Below are 18,438 nucleotides of genomic sequence, written 5' to 3' on the forward strand. Positions count from 1 at the left end.
CTTATTCTGGATTACCTCCTTCATCTCAGAGCCCAGGGCTTAGCGCCTTCGTCCGTCAAAGTGCATCTGGCAACCATATCGGCAGAGGTGAAAGTAAGCCGGTATGCCCTGGTACGGCGTACTGGCAAGAGCCCCAGGCCCTTTAAATTGCCTCCAGAGCCCCACTGCTCTAGCCCTGGGGTAGCAGCTGCAGGGCTCCAGCGGCTATTTAAAGGGCCTGGGGCTCCCCTGCTTCTACCGCCCCAGCCCTTTAAATAGCCGCCGGAGCCCCGCCACCACTACTCCAGGGCTCCGGGGGCTATTTAAAGGGCTGGGGCGGTAGAAGCAGGGGAGCCCCGGGCCCTTTAAACAGCTCCCAGAGTTCTAGGGTGGGGGGGGGGGACTCCGGGGCTATTTAAAGGGCCAGGGCTCCAGCTGCCTCTGCCACCCCGGTCCTTTAAATAGCCGCTGGAGCCCCGCCACTTCCCCAGGGCTCCGGGGGCTATTTAAAGGACCGGGGTGGTAGAAGCAGGGGAGTCCCAGGCCCCTTAAATAGCCCCTGGAGCCCCAGGCTGCTGCTGCTACCCTGGTGGGGGGCCACTTACCTTACAGGGTGGGCTCGGGCTGGCTCTGACCCCCTCAACCCCGCCCCTTCCAGGGGCCAAAGCTGGCCCCAGCATACCGGTAAGTCACTCGACTTACTTTCACCCCTACATATCAGCCTTCCACCTGCTGGTACAGGGCCACACAATATTCTCTCATGCCATGACCGGTTGATTCCTTAAGTGCTTGCACCACCTCTTTCCTTATATTAGAGCCCCAGTCCCTCAGTGGGACCTGAACTTGGTTCTGGCCAGGCTAACAGGACCTCCATTTGGGCCGCTTGCTACATACTCCTGGTCCCACCTCTCATGGAAAGTAGCCTTTCTTGTGGTGATCACGTCTGCTAGAAGGGTTAAAAGACAGGGAACAAAGGGTAGGAATAAATAGTAAATTTTCAGAATGGAGAGGGGTAACTAGTGGTGTTCCCCAAGGGTCAGCCCTAGCACCAATCCTATTCAACTTATTCATAAATGATATGGAGAAAAGGGTAAACAGTGAGGTGGCAAAGTTTACAGATGATATGAAACTGCTCGAGATAGTTAAGACCAAAGCATACTGTGAAGAACTTCAAAAAGATCTCACAAAACTAAGTGATTGGGCAACAAAATGGCAAATGAAATGTAATGTGGATAAGTGTAAAGTAATGCACATTGGAAAAAATAACCCCAACTATACATACAATATGATGGGGGCTAATTTAGCTACAACCAATCAGGGGAAAGATCTTGGAATCATCGTGGATGGTTCTCTAAAGACGTCCACGCAGTGTGCAGTGGCAGTCCAAAAAACAAACGGGAAGTTAGGAATCATTAAAAAAGGAATAGAGAATAAGATGGAGAATATCTTATTGCCCTTATATAAATCCATGGTACGCCCAAATCTTGAATACTGCGTACAGATGTGGTCCCCTCATCTTAAAAAAGATATACTGGCATTAGAAAACGTTCAGAAAAGGGCAACTAAAATGATTAGGGGTTTGGACAGGGTCCCATATGAGGAGAGATTAAAGAGGCTAGGACTTTTCATCTTGGAAAAGAGGAGACTAAGGGGGGATATGATAGAGGTCTATAAAATCATGAGTGGTGTGAAGAAAGTGAATAAGGAAAAGTTATTTACTTGTTTCCATAATCTAAGAACTGGGGACCACCAGATGAAATTAATGGGCAGCAGGTTTAAAACAAATAAAAGGAAGAAGTTCTTCACTCAGAGCACAGTCAACCTGTGGAAGTCCTTGCCTGAGGAGGTTGTGAAGGTTAGGACTATAACAGGGTTTAAAAGAGAACTGGATAATCTCCATGAATTTAACTGCTTTAATGGCTATTAGCCAGGATGGGTAAGGAATGGTGTCCTTAGCCTCTGTTTGTCAGAGGGTGGAGATGGATGGCAGGAGAGAGATCACTTGATCATTATCTGTTAGGTTCACTCCCTCTGGGGCACCTGGCGTTGGCCACCGTTAGTAGACAGGATATTGGACTGTACAGTATGGCCATTTTTATGTTCTTAAAGGTCTCGGAGTTCCAGGCCCTGACAGCTGTACCTGGTATTCCATAAGGATAAGGTCCAGCTCCGCCCACACCCTTCGTTCCTCCCTAAGGTGGTCTCCGCCTATCATATGGGCCAGGACATTTTCCTGCCGTTGCTCTGTCCCAAGACCCAGGCGTCTAGTGAGAAGTACTACCTACACATGCTAGATGTGAGAAGGGCCCTGGCTTTTTACCTGGAATGGACAAAACCATTCAGGAAGTTTTCGCAGCTGTTCATCGCCACAGCCAAAGGAATGAAAGATTGGCCAGTCTTCACTCAGCAGCTCTCCAACTGGATCACTTCCTGTATCCATTGTGACAAAGTTCCTCCTCTACCTTGTGGGTCTTGCGCTTATTGGTGGATTTGCTCACCTTGGAGCTTCACGGCAGCCCTTAGTTTGGCCGTTTTTGTGAACCCACAGTCCAGATCAACTCCTCCTGTGTCTGACCAGGAGTTGGGAGGTTTGGGGGGAACCCGGGCCCGCTCTCTGCTCCGGGTTCCAGCCCAGGGCCCTGTGGAATGCAGCTGTCTAGAGTGCCTCCTAGAACAGCTGTGAGACAGCTACAACTCCCTGGGCTACTTCCCCATGGCCTCCTCCCAACACCTTCTTTATCCTCATCATAGGACCTTCCTCCTGGTGTCTGATAATGCTTGTACTCCTCAGTCCTCCAACAGTCCACATTCTCACTCTCAGCTCCTAGTGCCTCTTGCTCCCAGCTCCTTACACGCGCACCAAAACGGAAGTGCGCTCCTTTTTAAACCCAGGTGCCCTAATTAGCCTGCCTTAATTGATTCTAGCAGCTTCTTGATTGGCTGCAGGTGTTCTAATCAGCCTGTCTGTCTTAATTGTCTTGAGAAGGTTCCTGATTGTTCCTTGAGTCTCCTTTCATAAGACAAGTTTTCCATTCCTAGGATCATCCTAGTAGCCCTTCTCTGTACCTGTTCCAGTTTGAATTCATCCTTCTTAAACATGGGAGACCAGAACTGCACACAATATTCCAGGTGAGGTCTCACCAGTGCCTTGTATAACGGTACTAATACCTCCTTATCCCTACTGGAAATACCTCTCCTGATGCATCCCAAGACCGCATTAGCTTTTTTCACAGCCATATCACATTGGCGGCTCATAGTCATCCTATGATCAACTCCAAGGTCCTTTTCCTCCTCTGTTACTTCTAATTGATGCGTCCCCAGTTTATAACTAAAATTCTTGTTATTAATCCCGAAATGCATGACCTTACACTTCTCACTATTAAATTTCATCCTATTACTATTACTCCAGTTTACAAGGTCATCCAGATCCTCCTGTAGGATATCCCTGTCCTTCTCTAAATTGGCAATACCTCCCAGCTTTGTATCATCCGGAAACTTTATTAGCACACTCCCACTTTTTGTGCCAAGGTCAGTAATAAAAAGATTAAATAAGATTGGTCCCAAAACCGCTCCTTGAGGAACTCCACTGTTAACCTCCCTCCAGCCTGACAGTTCACCTTTCAGTAGGACCCGTTGTATTCTCCCCTTTAACCAATTCCTTATCCACCTTTCAATTTTTCTATTGATCCCCATCTTATCCAATTTAACTAATAATTCCTCATGAAATCTAGGTAAATTAGATCCACTGCGTTTCCTTTGTCTAAAAAATCTGTTACTTTCTCAAAGAAGGAGATCAGGTTGGTTTGGCACGATCTACCTTTTGTAAAACCATGTTGTATTTTGTCCCATTTACCATTGACTTCAATGTCCTTAATTACCTTCTCCTTCAGAATTTTTTCCAAGACCTTGCATACTACAGATGTCAAACTAACAGGCCTATAATTACCTGGATCACTTTTTTTCCCTTTCTTAAAAATAGGAACTATGTTAGCAATTCTCCAATCATATGGTACAACCCCTGAGTTTACAGATTCATTAAAAATTCTTGCTAATGGGCTTGCAATTTCATGTGCCAATTCCTTTAATATTCTTGGATGAAGGTTATCTGGGCCCCCCAATTTAGTCCCATTAAGCTGTTTGAGTTTCGCTTCTCCCTCAAATATGGTAATGTCTACCTGCATATCCTCATTCCCATTTGTCATGCTACCATTATCCCTAAGATCCTCTTTAGTCTTATTAGTTTATTTCTTATTTAGTTCTTCGAGATGTGTTGCTCATGTCCATTCCACATCCCGCCCTCCTTCCCCACTATCAGAGTTGTCTGGTAAGAAGGAACTGAGGGTGGGGGGAGTGTGCAGCCAAAGTGGCGCCATTCCAGAGGTTGCTAGGGGCGCTCCCCTACGAGTACTGCTGGGGAAAAACTTCCGGCACCGGTGCACGTGGTGAGCACGCACACCTATTGTGGAATGGACATGAGCAACACATCCCGAAGAACACCAGTTACGGAAAAGGTAACTGTCTTTTCCCTTTACAAAAACCATGTTGACTTTTCCCCAAAGAATCGTGTTCATCTGTGTGTCTGATAATTCTGTTCTTTACTATAGTTTCAACCAATTTGGCAGGTATTAAAGTCTCTGTAGCCTTTAAAAAAATTGGTGTCATGTTAGCTATCCTCCAATCATCTGGTACAGAGGCTGATTTAAGCAATAGGTTGCATACAGTAGTTATCAGAGTATCAGCCGTGTTAGTCTGTATCCGCAAAAAGAAAAGGAGGACTTGTGGCACCTTAGAGACTAACACATTATTTGAGGATAAGCTTTCCTGAGCTACAGCTCACTTCATCGGATGCACGTAGTGGAAAACACAGCGGGGAGATTTTGTATACACAGAGAACATGAAACAACGGGTGTCACAAGTACTCCTTTTCCTTGTACCACAGTTAGTAGTTCTACAATACCATCTGCTCCTGGTGACTTATTACTCTTTAATTTTATCAGTTTGTTCCAAAACCGTCTCCATTGACACCTCAGTCTGGGACAGTTCCTCAGATTTGTCACCTAAAAAGAATCTCCCTCACATGCTCTGCAGTGAAGACCAATGCAAAGAATTCATTTAATTTCTCTGCAATGGCCTTGTCTTCCTTTAACACCTTGATTGTCAGTCGCTTCACTGATTGTTTGGCAGCTTCCTGCTTCTGATGTACGTTAACAAAAAATGCTGTTAGTTTTTGTGTTTTGCTAGTTGTTCTTCAAGTGCTTTTTTGGCTGCTTAATTACACTTTTACACTTGATTTGCCAGAGTATATGCTCCTTTCTATTTTCCTCCCTAGTGTTTGACTTCCGATTTTTAAGTAACTCCTTGTTGCCTCTAATTGCCTTTTTTACTCTGTTATTTAGCAATGGTGGCATTTTTTTTTTTGGTCCTCTTACTGTTTTTTTTAAATTTAATTTTAATTTAGTTCGAGACTCTAATATGATGTTTTTATTATCTCCATGCAGCTTACAAGCATTTCACTCTTGTAACAGTTCCTTTTAATTCCATTTAACTAGTCTCCTCATTTTTGTGTAGTTCCCCTTCTTTAAGGTTAAATGCTATTGTGATGGGTTTCTTTGGTATTTTCCCCCTCCACAGATGTTAAATACCCTACAGTATAGTCGCTATTTCTGAAGAGTTCAGCCATGTTTGCCTCTTGGATCAGATCCTGTGCTCCACTTAGGACTACATGAAGACTTGCCTCTCCCCGGGTGGGTTCCAGGACTAGCTGCTCCAAGAAGCCGTCATTAATGGTGTCTCTAAATTTTACCTCTGCAGCTTGTCCTGAGGTGACGTGTACCCAGTCGATATGGGGATAGTTGAAATTCCACATAGTTATTAGGTTTTCTGTTTTTGTAGTCTCTCTCTGAAATGCTTAGGGAAATTAATCATTGTTAGTATCATGGTCAGTAGTATATTCCTAGTTCTATGCTGTTACTCAAGCATGGAATTTTTATCTATAGAGATTCTATGATACAGTTTGAGTCTTTTAAGATTTTTACTATTTTGGACTCTGCTTTCTTTCACATATAGTGCCATTCCCCCACCAGCGCAACCTAGTCTGTCATTCCTTTATATTTGTACCCTGTATTACTGTTTCCCATTGATTGTCATCATCCCACCAAGTTTCTGTGATGCCAATTACGTCAATATCTTCATTTAAAAGCAGGTACTCAAAGTCACCCATCTTAGTATTTAGACTTCTAGCATTCGTATGCAAGCACTTAATAATATTAGCAAGCCTCATGAAAGTCTTGATCGCTCACTTTACCACATGCTAATATCACCTTTTGAGGAAAAGGTGAATTAGTTGAGCATCTTGATCGGGTGGAATCTTCTGGAATAAACATTGTATGTATATCTTTATTTTTATACTAGGCCATCAGTGTACATGGCTGTTTACAAAGAGCATTAAACAAGTTAAAAGACACAGTCTCTGTCCCCAAAGAGTTTACAAGCTAAACAGACTAGACAAACGTACGGAAATTACCTCAGAAGGGTGCAGGGGATGGAGAGGAGGGTTCACTGTCATTAAACCTCCTCCCCCAACACAAAGAGAATAATTGCTCAGCCATTAAGCTGCTTGGAGAGTTGGTCTGCTGCCTACCTAGCATACCTGCATTTTAAAATGACTCTCTTCTTTTCTAGTTGCTGTGTGTTTGTTTTATTTCCGTTTCATTTCATTGTTCTTTTCTTTTGTAATTGTTCAGCCTTGAATAACATTCACATTTAAATGCTAACCTAAGACTCCTAAAAAGGTAATGATGATAATAATTTTAGAAGTAATTTCATTGTATTTTTCATTTTTTGGAGTTAAAACAATTAAGTAGCTTGTGTTTTATAATTAGGCATAAGTGTTGGGGGCAGTCAAGCGATTAAAAAAAGTAATTGCAATTAAAAAAAAATTATCGTGATGAATCACACTGTTAATAATAGAATACCATTTATTTAAATATTTTTGGATGTTTTCTACATTTTCAAATATATTAATTTCAATTATAACACAGAATACAAAGTGTACAGTGCTCGCTTTAAATTGATTTTTGATTACAAATATTTGCACTGTAAAAAAGAAATAGTATTTTTCAGTTCACCTAATACAAGTACTGTAGGGCAATTTCTTTACCATGAAAGTTGAACTTACAAATGTAGAATTGTGTAAAAAAAAAATAACTGTATTCAAAAATAAAACAACATAAATCTTCAGAGCCTATAAGTCCACTCAGTCCTACTTCTTGTTCAGCCAATCATTCAGACAAACAAGTTTGTTTACACTTGCAGGAGATAATGCTGCCCGCTTCTAGTTCACAATGTCACCTGAAAGTGAGAACAAGAATTCTCATGGCGCTGTTGTAGCCGGCGTTGCAAGATATTTACCTGCCAGATGTGCTAAGAATTCATATGTTCCTTCATGCTTCAACCACCATTCCAGAGGGTGTGTCCATGCTGATGACGGGTTCTGTTTGATAACAATCCAAAGCAGTGTGGACCGACGCATGTTCATTTTCATCATCTGAGTCATATGCCACTAGCAGAAGGCTGATTTTCTTTTTTGGTGGGTTTCAGAGTAACAGCCATGTTAGTCTGTATTCGCAAAAAGAAAAGGAGTACTTGTGGCACCTTAGAGACTAACCAATTTATTTGAGCATAAGCTTTTGTGAGCTACAGCTCACTTCATCGGATGCATACTGTGGAAAATACAGAAGATGTTTGTTTTTATACACATTTTCATGATTTGTGTGTATAAAAACAAACATCTTCTGTATTTTCCACAGTATGCATCCGATGAAGTGAGCTGTAGCTCACGAAAGCTTATGCTCAAATAAATTGGTTAGTCTCTAAGGTGCCACAAGTACTCCTTTTCTTTTTTGGTGGTTTGGGTTCTATAGTTTCCGCATCAGAGTATTGCTCTTTTAAGATTTCTGAAAGCATGCTCCACACCTCGTCCCTCTCAGATTTTGGAAGGCACTTCAAATTCTTAAACCTTGGGTCGAGTGCTGTAGCTATCTTTGGAAATCTCACATTGGTACCTTCTTTGCGTTTTTGTCAAATCTGCAGTGAAAGTGTTCTTAAAATGAGCATGTGCTGAGTCATCATCTGAGACAGCTATAACATGAAATATATGGCAGAATGTGCGTAAAATAGAGCCGGAGACATACAGTTCTCCCCCAAGGGGTTCAGTCACAAACTGATGCATTTTTTTTTTTAACGAGCATCATCAGCATGGAAGCATGTCCTCTGGAATGGTGGCCGAAGCATGAAGGGGCATACAAATGTTTAGCGTATCTGGCACGTAAATACCTTGCAACGCCAGCTGCAAAAGTGCCATGCAAATGCCTGTTCTCACTTTCAGGTGACATTGTAAATAAGAAGCAGGCAGCAGTATCTCTCGTAAATGTCAACAAACTTGTTTGTCTTAGTGATTGGCTGAACGAGAAGTAGACTGAGTGAACTTGTAGGCTGTAAAGTTTTGCATTGTTTTGTTTTTGAGTGCAGTTATGTAACAAAAGAAAATCTACATTTGTAAGTTGCATTTTCACGATAGAGATTGTACTACAGTACTTGTATGAGGTGAATTGAAAAATACGGTTTCTTTTATCATTTTTACAATGCAAATATTTGTAATAAAAATAATAATATAAAGTGAGTAGTGTACACTTTGTATTCTGTGTTGTAATTGAAATCAATATATTTGAAAATATAGAAAAACATCCAAAAATCATTAATATATTTCAAGTGGTATTCTATTGTTTAACAGTGTGGTTAAAACTATGATTAATTTCAGTTAGCTTTTTAATCTCAATTAATTTTTTTGAGTTATTTACATGAGTTAACTGCAATTAATCGACAGCCCTAATAAGTATCTGTCTAAGGGTAAGCCTATTGGAGACTATAAAGTCTTACTTTTTTTTCAAATAAATTAAGGCTTTAAAATATTTGACCTTTTTTGACAATATTTGATTGGAGAATTGACCCCCTTATTTTTGGACTATTCAAACGCTAACCCCTAGTACTCTGGCACATTGGAACCCTGTAGTGAGGCTGTAATATAAACCAGTGGTTCTCAAAGCTGATCCACCACTTGTTCAGGGAAAGCCCTGGCAGGCGGGGCCAGTTTGTTTACCTGACTCGTCCGCAGGTTTGGCCAATTGCATCTCCCACTGGCCACGGTTTGCCGCTCCAGGCCAATGGGGCTGTGGGAAGGGCGGCCAGCACATCCCTTGGCCCGCGCCGCTTCCTGCAGCCCCCATTGGCCTGGAGCAGCGAACCACGGCCAGTGGGAGACGCGATCGACCAAACCTGCGGACACGGCAGGCAAACAAACCAGCCTGGCCAGCCAGGGGCTGTCCCTGAACAAGCGGCGGACTAGCTTTGAGCAAGACTGATGTAAACAATAATTATGTAAATATAATAATAGGACTGCATCATGCATAGGGCCCTACCAAATTCTCAGCCATGAAAAACGCATCATGGACCATGAAATCTGGTCCCCCACTGTGAAATCTGGTGTTTCGTGTGTTTTTACCCTATACTATAGAGATTTGATAAGGGGAGACTAGAGTTTCTCAAATTGGGGGTCCTGACCCAAAAGGGAGTTTCAGGGGGTCACAAGGTTATTTTAGGGGGGGGGTCATAGTATTGCCACACTTACTTCTGCGCTGCTGCCTTCAGAGCTGGGCGGGCAGAGCGTAACGGCTGCTGACTGAGGGCCCAGCTCTGCAGGCAGCGATGGCAACACCAGACCAGGCCATCCTTACTTCTGTGCTGCTGCTGGCAGCGGCTCTGCCTGCAGAGCTGGGCTCCTGGCCAGCAGCCGCCGCTGTCCAGCTGCCCAGCTCTGAAAGCAGCAGCGCAGAATTAAGGGTAACAGTACCGCAGCCTGCCCCTACAATAATCTTCTGACCCCCCCCAACTTCTTTTGGGGTCAGGACCCCTACAATTACAACACCATGAAATTTCAGCTTTAAATAGCTGAAATCATGAAATTTATTATTTTTAAAAACCTGTGACCGTGAAATTGACCAAAATGGACCATGAATTTGGTAGGGCTCTAATCATGCGTAATTAAAGCTAAAAGAGGCAGTCTAAGGAAGTGCACGCCACTTTACTTTTCTCATTTTCCATCTTTTCAGTGCCTAGCTGTGTAACTGTAACATTTTCTTACCATCATGTGGTTTCTGTGGGTTACATAGAGAAATTGTGTGACTTGTCTAAGGCCATATAACAAATTATGACAGAACCTGAATTAAACTCTTCAGTATCTGGTTTCCAGCACCTTGCTCAGTGCACTAAACAATACTGTTTTTAATGCATTAAGAAATAGCATATAATTTTAAGAGTCTTATTATTTGATTAATAGATTCTGTTCTTGCATTAACAATAAAATGAGTTCTTCCAGTGGGAAAATGTTAGGGCAATGGGATTTTTATTTCATGTTTTGCTAAATTTTAGCAAATGTCTCTTTCAGTATGTGAGAGGACCTTTCTTTTCAGCATGAGATTAATTCCTTGAATTTCTCTTGTGTCTTGTGTGTCTAGGCACAGTTATTTTGGTGGGGAAACGTTGTCACCTTTGACATTTATTGCAACGAATAAAACAGAGCAGCTAATAAAAATATTGAATAAAATGGCAGCAAGAAAAAAATCGTATTAATTGTGTGCATTGAAATGTTGCTTCAGTGGCATAATGATGCTGTTCTACTGTGAGAGACCTTAATTATGACCCAATAGTCCAATTTAGGAGCAACACTGACATACTGTGAAGGACTGCCCATTGCTGTCTTTTTGTACTTGCAAAAAGAAAAGTAGTACTTGTGGCACCCTAGAGACTAACCGCTCTAAGGTGCCACAAGTACTCCTATTCTTTCTGCGAATACAGACTAACACGGCTGCTACTCTGAAACCTTTTTGTACTTGGAAGATCGTGGGTTGGAAATAAACCCTTGTTGGGGATTTGAACAGGGAAAATACTTATGGAAATCTTTAGAACTCCATCTGATGAAGGGAGGCCCCAATGCCTGTAAAGGGGGGTCCCCAGTGCCAGTCTTATGGGGACTAGGTGGTTCAATGGGTTGATGATTTAGCTTGTCATTCTTAAAAACCAGGGTTTCCACAACCGAGAAAGGTGTTTGATGCTTTTAATCCACATACCTGGTGAACATTTTTGTTCATGTCACAAAAATCACTGTCATACTGAAAGGTGAACTCTCAGGCTGGAGGGAGGTTACGGGTGGAGTTCCTCACCGACTGGCCTTGGAACTTGTCTTATTTAACACTTTTGTAATGACTTCAGCACAAAAAGTGGGAGTGTATTAATAAAATGTGTGGATGACACAAAGTTGGGAGGTATTGCCAATACGGAGGAGGACCGGACTATCACGTAAGATGATCTGGATGGACTTGAAAACTGGAGTAACAGAAATGGAATGAAATTGAATAGTGCGAAGTACAAGGTCATGGATTTAGGGACTGTGGTGGGGTGTACAAACCCCACACGGAGCAACAAGGGCTTAAGGGCTCATTTTGGGCTCAGCCAGCCCTCACCACCACACCTGCAGCAAATGCTCCATCTGCTGGAGGAATGAAAAGGCAGCAAGTTAGCTCAGTTGGAGAGCAGTGTTGAAGGTAAGCAGACATGCAGCCCACAGATCCAGCAGAGCAAAGTGAAACCTAAAGGCTCTGATGCAGCTGCCCAAAGGGGCCCTCTGTGGGGGAAGAGAGGATCCTCCGCAGAGAGGGAAGTATCCTCTGGCCCTGGATAGTGGCAATTCCCTCTTGTTCCTTTTTTATTTGGATTTTCCCATGAGGCAAAGATCTTGGACTGAGCTGACTCCGGGGGGGAGACGAGAGGAAGACGCCCAGGGAGGACCACCTTAAGTAGCCTTGGTTGCAGGTTACTGGTAGCCCAAAGAGCCCTGCGTTGGAGCCCAGTGGAGTGGAAGGGCCCAGACTCCCCTCCCCACAACCCCCTTGACAGACTGGGGTTGTGGTCGTGACCACTAGGCCACGCTTCCCAATCAGACTCTGAGTGGAGACCATTACATACTGGTGGAGAACATGGGTAATCAATTCCAGCCCTGAGAGAAGAGGGGATTGACTGACGTAGGTGGCCAAACAGCCTGATTTAGAACAACATGGGCTGGCTGGCCAGTGATGGAGAACAGTCAATGGCTTGGTTGGTGGTCAGGGCACTTACCTGGGATGTGGGAGGTCCAGGTTCAAATCCCTGGATTGAATGAGATAAATTCTCTTTCTCTCTCTTTTCTCATTTTGACCAGAAATTTCATCCAATTCAAAATATAAAATAAACAGGTATATGGCTGCAAAAAGTTTCTGTATTGACAAATTTGCATTTTCAGATTGAAAAACTGCTATGTTGAAAATTCATGATCAGCTCTAGTCAGGAGTGATGTGCATTAGCAAAGCTCTGGGACTTGGAGTTTATGGTAGGGTCATTGTAGGTTAACATGAATCTTAGGAATGGAAGGGACTTTGAGAGGTCATCTAGTCCAGTCCCCTGCACTCATGGCAGGACTAAGTATTATCTAAACCATCCCTGACAGGAGATTGTGTAACCTGCTTTTAAAAATCTCCAATGAAGGAAATCCCACAGTCTCCCTATGTAATTTATTAAACCATCCTGACAGGAAGTTTTTCCTAATGTCCAACCTAAACCTCCCTTGCTGCAATTTAAGCCCATTGCTTCTTGTCCTATCCTCAGAGGTTAAGAAGAACAGTTTTTCTCCCTCCTCCTTGTAACAAACTTTTATGGAAGTGCTTTGTCAGAGCTATTTTCAGGAGCCGACCCTTCTATTCTGCCTTGACTCTAGTCCAGTGGTTCTCAACCAATTTACCATTGTGGGCTGCATATACAGCTCTCTGTGTTCTGTGGGCTGCATCCACACAATATACATATGCTACCTGTATGGCCCTGAGGATGTCACATGGGCCACAGCTGTGCACTGATTGGGCCACAAACAGCCCGCTGAACGTGGGTTGAGAACCACTGTGTCAGTGCTGTTGTCCCTTAGGATCTTGAAAGAATGTGGCTTCATGCTGCCTCTTGATAAAGTAGTTTGTATATTCTTTTTTCTCTGAATGACTTGTCAGCAACCAGACGGCAGGTGTTCATGTATAACAATTTTTTATTTTCTTAGGTCCTGCTTTGCTGCTCACCAGTGATAATATCAAACAGCGGCTTGGTTCTGCTGCACTGGACAGGTAACCATTTCCCTTGACCCATTACTTACCGAACAATGCTAAGAAAGGCCCAAGAGGCACTTGTCTAAAAATCACACACTCAGCATGGGGAATGTAGTACCATTTGCTAAAATATATACATTCCCATCAAAAAATAAGTCAGGCATACTATCCTTTTAAAATAGAGCTAAGGTTTTTTTTTAACTTTATTTTCCACAGACTCTCATTTTTTACTTGTCAAGCATATGCTTTTGAAATAGTGTCAGGTTAATTATCCCTGTCCTTGAGTGAGTGGATGTTTTGTATTTATTTGTAAAAATGTCATGAAATGTCTGATTAATGTTCGGCAGAGGCATATCCTGGTTCTTCAGTGTGTGTGTATTTAATGGAACAAATAGCAGGAAAATAAATGGATAAGAGAGCCTGTAAATGTTAGCTGAGACATAGACTGATATGAGGAACTTCTCAGTTACAAATCTGTTAGGCTTTCTTTTCTTAACTGCTTTGCTCAAATAGCTTAATTTCCAGTATTTTGTAGTGCTTGTGAATGTCCTTACCCAGCCACCCTGTCTGGGAGTAGAGAACCCGGGACTTATCTGATTCTACAATAGAAACTTTGGTAACGGCTCATTACAACTGGACCTTCTAGTCCAGCTTTTGGTTCTGAGAGCAGGATTCCTGAAAATGGCAGTACCCTGCTAGTTTACAAGAGTAAACCAGAAGAACAGTGCTGCTTGTTTGCAAAGCCTGTGATGACTGCAGAGTAGCTTAGCCCTGGATTTGTTATGGTTGTGACCGAACCCTGAAGGTTTTAGAAGTTTTGTCGATGCTGATCCAAACTTTATAAATGTTCCTGCCTGTCCTTCCCTCTAAGAGGCTCTGGCTTCCACCTCTTCCATGACTCCTATTAAAATTGCCAGCCTTCCTCCTTCACTTCTTGAAGACCCTGTTGCAGAGCAGAGCTTCTCTGGTTGCATTGCATTCGAAGTGCACTTGCTCTGGGGCTCTGTACCCCAGAGAACATGACAATCCCAGGAACACGCACTGTTAGATTTGGGCAGTGGTCATGGTTTTCTGCACCAAAGACATCCTCAGAGGTAGCATAGGGGAGAGAAGGGCTGCAGGGAGGGTTCTTTGGTTGTGCGGGAACTCTACGGGAATTAATTTTATTCACATGTGAAGAGTGTCTCACATTTAACTTGGAGGATGGAGGAAGGTTTATTTTGGCTTCTGTTTTTTCCAGATCGGCTTTTCCCATACCAAGATGACAGTAGAGCTGAGCAGCTAGGATTCTAGCAGTGGTGCAGTGGGTGGAGGGACAGATGCCCCACTTCCCCATGATTAAGAAGAAAGTTTATTTTTAAAAAAGAATATTTAGCTAGATTAGGTTTCAGTCCTTTCAGTCATTAGACGTGTCCCATTTCAAAAATGTTTGGGTGACCCCAGCTTCTGTTTGTAGCTTCCAACATTTCCTCTGTGGCCTCAGTCCTCCACTCTGGCTGAATTCTTGCTGTGAATTGATGGTAATTGTTTTATTTGTTTGTGTCCCCCAGTATCCACGAGTACAGGCTATCTAGCTGGCTGGGGCAGCAGGAAGATATTCACCGTATTGTGCTCTACCAGTCTGACAGCACCCTTACTCCTTGGACACAGCGCTGTATCCGACAGGCTGACTGCATCTTAATAGTGGGGTTGGGAGAACAGGAGCCCACTGTTGGAGAGGTGCGGAATGTCTTTCTTTTTATCTGAGGGTGGGGGCAAAATTGCAAAACAACCTATTGTGTGACTGAGGTGATAAGCAGCCTTTTTCTAGCTTTTTGTTTTATTGGATTTGAGACCCCTTGGGCATCAAATAGTGCAGCCAAATGGCTGAGAAATGGGCATTTTCATTATCAGTTCCCTGGAAGTTTCTTTGAACTCCTGGGAGTTTGGGGAAAGCTACCACCTACAATCTCTGTATACATCACCTCCTTGGCTTGTCTCAGACTTGGAACAGAACTAGTGAGTAGATGGAGAATGGGAGTGCTGTAAGTGAAGCTATGATAATAATGAAAAGTAAAGAGGACAAGGAGGGAAGCAATGGAAGGAGAAAATATTTGAAAAAAGTGGCCTCGTGTAAAATAGGCTGAGAGCACAATAAGCAGCATTAAGCGTTTTTAAATTTTACTTTTTATCAACGTGGGAGTAGATTTCATTTTATTTGAGCATTGTAGATCCACCTTGTTTAGGTGTACAGTAGGCATTATATAGATATAGTGTTCAACTTGTTTACTTTAAACAGCTCTTCATAAGTCCCTGCTAATCTTCAAGCAGGGAAAAATTAACTAGCTAACATTAAGAGTAGCCATATACATGCAAAGGTGTAAATATATTAGCCTAAATTACCTTTGTCTGATTGGTCCTAGTATGCAGACTTCCACAGCTCTCTACATACGCATATGAGGTGAGGAGCAAGATGGGAATGTGTAGGAAAGTAGAGGGGGTGCACTTTTGTAAGAAGTACTGTACTCTGTGACATTGGCCCTGAAGTAATGGATAACTGATTGTCTGACTGTGTGAGTGTAATGTGCTTCAGCTGGAAAGGATGCTGGAGAACACTGCAGTCCGAGCCCAGAAGCAGCTGATCCTGCTCCATAAAGAGGATGGGCCTCTCCCTTGCCGAACTGTGGAGTGGCTCAACATGAGGAGCTGGTGCTCAGCTCATCTTCACCTCCGCTGTCCCCGTCGAGTCTTTTCCCGGAGGAGCCTACCCAAGCTGGTAAGGGACACCTGCCCGTGTGTTGGTCTTCTGTCAGCACTTTCAGTCCTAGCAGCACATCTACTGTTCATTAAAGATAACCTGGGATAATGTCAGTGCATCGTGTTGTGACCAGCAGTTGGGAAAGATATTACCAAGATATTGTCTCCATTAATCGAGGACCTAATTCATTGTAGAAACCTAGTAGAGATCCTTGGTTTACAGCTGATTTAGGGACTGAAGGATGTTTGTAGGGATTTTGATCTGTTGGAGCCAGTGAACGTGTATAGCTGTTATGTAGCCCTGCCACGGGCTGGTCCCCCAAGAGTCCTTTCAGGCCTTAATCACAGACCGCATCCACCCCAGATCTCCTTCATCACCATGTTTTCTTGTATTCTTCTAGCAGGCTACAGCCAGTAGTGCTATTCACATCTACTTTCCGTCCATAGCCAGCCCTCCTTGCTTGCTTCTAGGGAAGGGAACTGTATTCGCAGCATCTAGTCCTGCCGGCTTCAGCCTTTCTTCAGGCTCCCTATTCTCCTGTCTGAGGAGAGATTAATAAGACTGGGACTTTTCAGCTTGGAAAAGAGGCGACTAAGGGGGGATATGATAGAGGTCGATAAAATCTTGAGTGGTATAGAGAAAGTAAATAAGGAAGTGTTATTTACTCCTCCTCATAATACAAGAACAAGGGACCACCAAATGAAATTAATAGGTAGCAGGTTTAAAACAAACACAAGAAAGTATTTTTTCATGCAACGCACTGTCAACCTCTGGAACTCCTTGCCAGAGGGTGTTATGAAGGCCAATACTACAACAGGGTTCAAAAGGGAGCTTGATAGATTCATGGAAGATAGGTGCATCAATGGCTGTTAGCCAGGATGGGCAGGAATGGTGTCTCTAGCCTCTGTTTGCCAGAAGCTGGGATTGGGTGACAGGGCATGGATCACTTGATGATAACCTGTCTGTTCATTCCCTTTGGGACAGCTGCCATTGGGCACTGTCAGAGGACAAAAAGAAAAGGAGTACTTGTGGCGCCTTAGAGACTAACAAATTTATTTGAGCATAAGCTTTCGTGAGCTTTCATGCATCCGATGAAGTGAGCTGTAGCTCATGAAAGCTTAGGCTCAAATAAATTTGTTAGTCTCTAACGTGCCACAAGTCCTCCTTTTCTTTTTGCGAATACAGACTAACAGGGCTGCTCCTCTGAAACCTGTCGGAGGACAGGATACTGGGCTTGATGGACCTTTGGTCTGACCCCATATGGCCATTCTTATGTTCCCCCAGCACTACCGTCCTGCCTGCTTATATAGTCCTAGCTGATGGGGGTACTTCTGCCCAATTAGCCCCTCAGCTGTATCTCTATTCAGTTAATTGGCCGCCTCTGCCAACTATCTGTCTTCCAGTTAGGTCCCAATTAATATAGCCTGGTGGTGATAGAGTGACAGGGTGCTGCGTTAGTACCAGACTCAGTACACTAGCTTACAAGCCCTTAGTGTTATCAGAAGGCTCTCAGTGTTTGAGGAGAGGGTGCAGAGAGCCAAGCAGGCTGAAATCCTGCATAAATTGAGGGACTTCTTTGTGGAATACAAGAATGAGGCTTTCAGATGGTTAGTTGCGACTAGTTGCATTTTCTTAGAGGTTGAGTTCAACATTTGATGTTTTCGTTCCTGGTGTTTTTTTTTTTTTACTTATTTATTTTTTGTAGGGGGATGGGTGGGAGGAGGAAGGAATGTCATGACTTTATCTTTCCCAAGAAGTTGCACAGTGCATATCTTGTCATGCAGGGCAATTGCACATTCTCAACTCAGTGGAAGAGGGAGTCTTTTAAACATGTGGTCAGAACTGGTGGCCACCTTAATGCAATGAAGGCCGAGTAGCTGTTTCTCTTACAAATTCCCTGAGCCTCCAGGTTTTGTAACAAAATGTCAGAACAATGGTAAATGGCATTAATGTGAAGCTTGGTTGTATATCATGGGGTTTTGCCTAGTTGAAGTTGTAGTGAAGGAAGTGACTTATTTTGCAGGCAGGTCCATCTTTAAAGTGGATAAACTGGTGTAGTGTTAGAAAGCGAGAGAGAGTTTCAGCTCTATTTAGCTGTTCATTTAGGGATCAGTTCTATCCTATTGATTACACTGGGAGCTCTTGGTGCTCTGCAACTTTGAAAATTAGGCCACCTCTCTTTAGTACCTAAATGTGGGTTATATGCCTAATATTTTGACCGTATCCTCTTTGCCTCAGTGTCCCTGTTTATAGATGAAAATGTGATAGTGCAAAATGTTATTATTTCCCTATGTTTGGCTGGCAAGCCTTCCCTTAGTTTATTTGTTGACCTAGGTCCCCTCTTTAAATACCAGGGAAGCTAACATCCCTTAACACTGGTTTGTTTTGAAAAGTTGGCAGAAACAGGTTTGTGGGCTTCGCTCTGATTATGACATCTAAAATAAAACTTAAATCCTGCTCAGTTTGTTTAATTATTTTGTTAAGGAC

The 18,438-nt window shown here is 43.1% G+C and overlaps 1 protein-coding gene and 1 long non-coding RNA gene across 13 annotated transcripts in view; one reads left to right on the forward strand and one right to left on the reverse strand.

Annotated features, from left to right (window-relative positions):
• Positions 1-18,438, forward strand: part of PNPLA7 (patatin like domain 7, lysophospholipase) — a 439,100-nt gene that overhangs the window by 290,324 nt on the left and 130,338 nt on the right. For all 12 annotated transcript variants that reach the window (XR_012155226.1, XR_012155225.1, XM_073314045.1 and 9 more), the window contains 3 exons: positions 13,169-13,232; positions 14,765-14,933; positions 15,787-15,969. Coding sequence is in view for 10 of the 12 variants with exons in the window: in XM_073314045.1 (XP_073170146.1) it covers positions 13,169-13,232; positions 14,765-14,933; positions 15,787-15,969 (416 nt within the window). In the remaining 2 variants the exon portion in view is untranslated. The remainder of the gene's footprint in view (positions 1-13,168; positions 13,233-14,764; positions 14,934-15,786; positions 15,970-18,438) is intronic.
• LOC140899141 (uncharacterized) overlaps positions 1-18,438 on the reverse strand; it is a 59,918-nt gene that overhangs the window by 3,371 nt on the left and 38,109 nt on the right. The window lies entirely within an intron of this gene.

Source organism: Lepidochelys kempii, chromosome 16, assembly GCF_965140265.1.
Source record: "Lepidochelys kempii isolate rLepKem1 chromosome 16, rLepKem1.hap2, whole genome shotgun sequence".
NCBI lineage: Eukaryota > Metazoa > Chordata > Testudines > Cheloniidae > Lepidochelys > Lepidochelys kempii.